The 2,526-nt window shown below is 39.8% G+C and overlaps 1 protein-coding gene across 1 annotated transcript in view; it reads right to left on the reverse strand.

Annotated features, from left to right (window-relative positions):
• Window positions 1-2,526, reverse strand: part of dthd1 (death domain containing 1) — a 16,580-nt gene that overhangs the window by 12,863 nt on the left and 1,191 nt on the right. Inside the window, exon 2 of the mRNA XM_035675753.1 lies at window positions 1,454-1,719. Coding sequence (XP_035531646.1) covers window positions 1,454-1,719 — 266 coding nt within the window. The remainder of the gene's footprint in view (window positions 1-1,453; window positions 1,720-2,526) is intronic.

The following is a 2,526-nucleotide window of genomic DNA, read 5'->3' on the forward strand; positions in this document are numbered from 1 at the left end:
CATTGTTCATTTTATTATTTACACATGCTTTTACTGTGACATGTGAAGATGAGAAAAGCCTATTTTGCTCATTACAGTACTGTCAGTGCTGCAGCACTCTGTCACCACCATGTGGCTGACTCTGCATACTGCACCCTTTTATTTTATTATGTATTTTATCACTTTTTATTTTATTAGGAGTGATCATGCCCATTGACGGAGGAAGAAAGCATGAATATATTTTAAATAAAAAAGGGTGGCTGTGGCTTCAAGAAGTTATGAGCTTGGGGTGTCCCACTAATCAGAAGGTTGGTTGTTTGATTCCCCGGCTCCTCACTTTGCATGTTTCAAGTGTCTCTGAGCAAGACACTGAAACCCAAAATTGCTTCCAGTGAATGTGAGTTTCTGTTTGTGTTTAATCTGTCAATTCTCTTTTTTTCTTATACATATTGTCTTATATATTTGTTGTTGTGCATCATTGTTATACAGCAATACAGCAATAGCGTGTACAGTATACAATCAATGTTATACTGCATTCTACTCCCCATTTATGTAATGAAATATAATAAATAATGTTAGATTATCATAATGAAACAAAAAGTGTTCCCTTTTCCCCCCCAGAACTTGTTTCATTAAGTGTGCCAGTGAGCATGCTGCATTCCTGCCTGTGTGAATGTGTAGCCCGGGGCCTCGGGATCAAGCTGGGACATGCACGTATTCTCAGCAAAACATCACAAGTGCCTCCACTTTGCTGTTCCGTCACATGCAAGCACACTTTTTTATTGTAGAATTAGGCTTACTTAGAACAAACAGAGCTCAAAGAGATTGACTTTCCTGTCCACACCAGTACTCAGATCCTTTACTTCAGTATAAGTACTAATGCCACACTGAAAATACTCTACTGCAAGTAAAAGTAAAAGTAAGTATTATCAGAAAAATGTTCTTCCTTGTATCAAAAGGGAAAGTAGTCATTATGCAGTAAAATGGTCCCTGTGTCTTACTGTTATATGTTTTTTTATTGAATATTACAGCTGCATGTTGCATTTTACTACTACTTTATATGTTGTTGTCTAATGTAAAGACATGCATCATACTCAATAAGATCACCATATGTCTGTAGCATTGCTGTCCTGTGAGAACCACGTATAAAAAAGTCAACTTGTATTCAGCTTTGTGACATTTTCCAGCTAATCCAAGTGGGTTTTTAAACAGTTCATTTAGTTTAAGAAGAAGGAGAAATGTCTCAATCCATACTTCAGTTTATTAGAAAAAATCAAATTCAAAATGACATGATATTTAACTGGGCAGGAAGGGGAAAGTAACTAGTCACTAAAGCTGTCACACAAATGTAGTGGAGGAACAAGTAGGAACATTTGCCTTTGGGATGTAGTGGAGTAGAATAAACTGGAAATACTCAAGTAAAGTATAATAACTCAAGTAAAGTATTTCAGTAGCCTAAATCTACTTGACTCACCACTGTTATGCAGTTCTGCGTAGGGATTTGTCTGTTCAGGAGTTTTTAAGGTGGAGGAACTTTTGCTCTGAAGCTCTTTGTCCCTGCGTGAAATGGGCGTGGAGTGCTCCAGCAGAGACAGAGGGTGGGGGGACGGAGAACATGAACGAGTGTCTAAAACAGCGCGAATGTGAGTACCGTCAACGAACGGAACTGAGCGGCTCAGCGTGATGACAGAGATGGTGAACACGGGTGCGCGGATGATGCCCCGAACTTTCCTCCTGTTCCTAATCACAAGGTAAGCTCTTGCCAACCACGCGCGCAAGCACGCACACGCCGACGTGCTTCACGTCAACACCCCGACTTGTTCACTTATCGCCAAAAAGCCGACCAAAGTGGGCACCGAGACCGAAATATCTTGAATTTAAATGAGGCTTTGGAGTTAGCAGCGGGATTTCATGGACTTGGCTGCGACTCGGGGAGATTTAAAACAAGTTGTCAATAAGAAAGGTTAAAGTAAAAAAACAACTGCGTCACTCAGAGTTTAATGTTGGTGTGTGCTTACCATTATATCCACTTGGTGTAAGTCACTAACTGTAAACACACACGAGCACATCTGGCACGTGCGAACATTCAGCGGTTCAGTGAAATCACACCGTTACCCAACCGCTTTTTCACCAAACTGGGCATTGCTCCATTTTAAAATGACTCTTTGATTCTTTTAATAAATGTGTGTGACAGCATCCTCAAAACAAACCCTTAATGTTGAGCTTTTAAAATATTTAAATATATCAAAACTAGAAAATAAAAAAAAAATAAAAAAAAAAGCCAGGTAATTTTTCTCAACCAGGAAGGGGACACATTGGACTTTGTTCAAAACTAAGTATGAGAAGTATTTGAGGTAGGTGTGTGTGGTTGTGGGTGTGTGTGTGTGTGTGTGGTGTGTGTGTGTGCGGCATGCTGTGACTCACCCTTTCTACTGTAGGACCATACCTGTGGTGGCAGCCACGCTTTCAGATCTAGTTTTGTTTTGTAGAGGAAACAATATCTTGGTCTAATCAATTGTTCTCCTTGTATGCATGATGTGTACGTCT

This window comes from Morone saxatilis, unplaced genomic scaffold (assembly GCF_004916995.1).
Source record: "Morone saxatilis isolate NCDOM2014 unplaced genomic scaffold, NCSU_SB_2.0 Contig4, whole genome shotgun sequence".
Lineage (NCBI taxonomy): Eukaryota > Metazoa > Chordata > Actinopteri > Moronidae > Morone > Morone saxatilis.